A 1,143-nucleotide genomic window follows, 5' to 3' on the forward strand; every position below is an offset into this window, starting at 1 on the left:
GCTGTCACGTTGTAAATACTCTGTGTGCCACCTTCTCCTCTGGGACCCTCGGCGCGGGCGGGGGGCGAGCGGGAGGCTGGGTTCTGTACCGAGACTTTTTTGTATACCACAAACTTTTTGTATATTTTTAATTTTGCTGCAACATGAGATATTAAATTCATTTCAATAAGCTCTGCCTTGGGAACCTGTTCTTGTCAGCTCAGGCCCAGGGCTCTGCAGTGGGGCAGGACACTGCCGTTCTGTCCTGGGGTGCTTGGGGATGCTGGGGATGATGCTGCCCATCTGGTGCTGGTGGCCCTGGCTGGTGGTGGCCCTGGCACGGTGACCGGCAGGGAAGGGGTGCACAGGCAGGATGCAGCGTGTGGGGAGGAAGGACATGGCCACTACCGGACCAACCTCCGCCCTGCCGAGCCCCGGCCGACCCCCAGGACCTGGGGGGTCTCCAGGCCCATCCCATCTGAGCACAGCCTCCGCTCTGCCCAAATCCCAGCCCGGCCCCAGCCCAGGGGCCACCCTGAACCCCGGTGCTAGTCCCAGTCTCAGCCCCAGCCCCAGCCTTCTCCTGGTCCCAGTCCTAATGCCGGTCCTAGCCCCAGTCCTAGTCCAAGTCCCAGTACTGTCCTGATACCTGTCCCAGATCCAGTTCCAGTCCCAGTCCTGTCCCTGTCCTGGTCTCAGTCCCAGCCCAGTCCCAGCACGCCCCAGGAGGGGCAGGAACACACACCCCAGCCGTCCTGGTGGAGTTTCCGACACAGGAAAAAGCTGCGGCGCCGAGCGGGGCGGTGGGGGCGGCTGTGCTGGAGGCAGCTCCACGGCCCCGCCATGGACTGTGAGGCCAAGAAGGGCAAGAAGGTGCGTGGGGCTGAGGCTGGGGGTCCCGGGGGGCTGGCAGGAGGGTGACAGCGGGTGAGACATATGGGGACACCAGGATGAGGGTGGGATGGGGAACACTGCAGCAGAAAGAGGTGGGGTCCCCACAACTGCCCAAATGGTGCAAATTTGGGGTCAGGGAGCAGAGAGGTGCCCAGCCCCTCCTGGGGCACTGGGCACCCATGGACCTTGGGGTTGGGTGCTCAGTGCTGACGTCCCTGTGCCCGCTGTCCCTGCCAGGGCTTCGTGTCACCCATCAAGCGGCTGGTGGTC

At 63.5% G+C, this 1,143-nt stretch overlaps 1 protein-coding gene across 1 annotated transcript in view; it reads left to right on the forward strand.

The window, feature by feature from the left end:
* Positions 1 to 900, forward strand: part of XKR7 (XK, Kell blood group complex subunit-related family, member 7) — a 23,931-nt gene extending 23,031 nt beyond the window's left edge. The window contains exon 3 of the mRNA XM_009994000.1: positions 638 to 900. Coding sequence (XP_009992302.1) covers positions 638 to 900 — 263 coding nt within the window. The remainder of the gene's footprint in view (positions 1 to 637) is intronic.
* The last annotated feature ends 243 nt before the right edge of the window (positions 901 to 1,143 follow it).

This window comes from Chaetura pelagica, unplaced genomic scaffold (assembly GCF_000747805.2).
Source record: "Chaetura pelagica isolate M959 unplaced genomic scaffold, ChaPel_1.0 scaffold493, whole genome shotgun sequence".
NCBI classification, from domain to species: Eukaryota; Metazoa; Chordata; class Aves; order Apodiformes; family Apodidae; genus Chaetura; species Chaetura pelagica.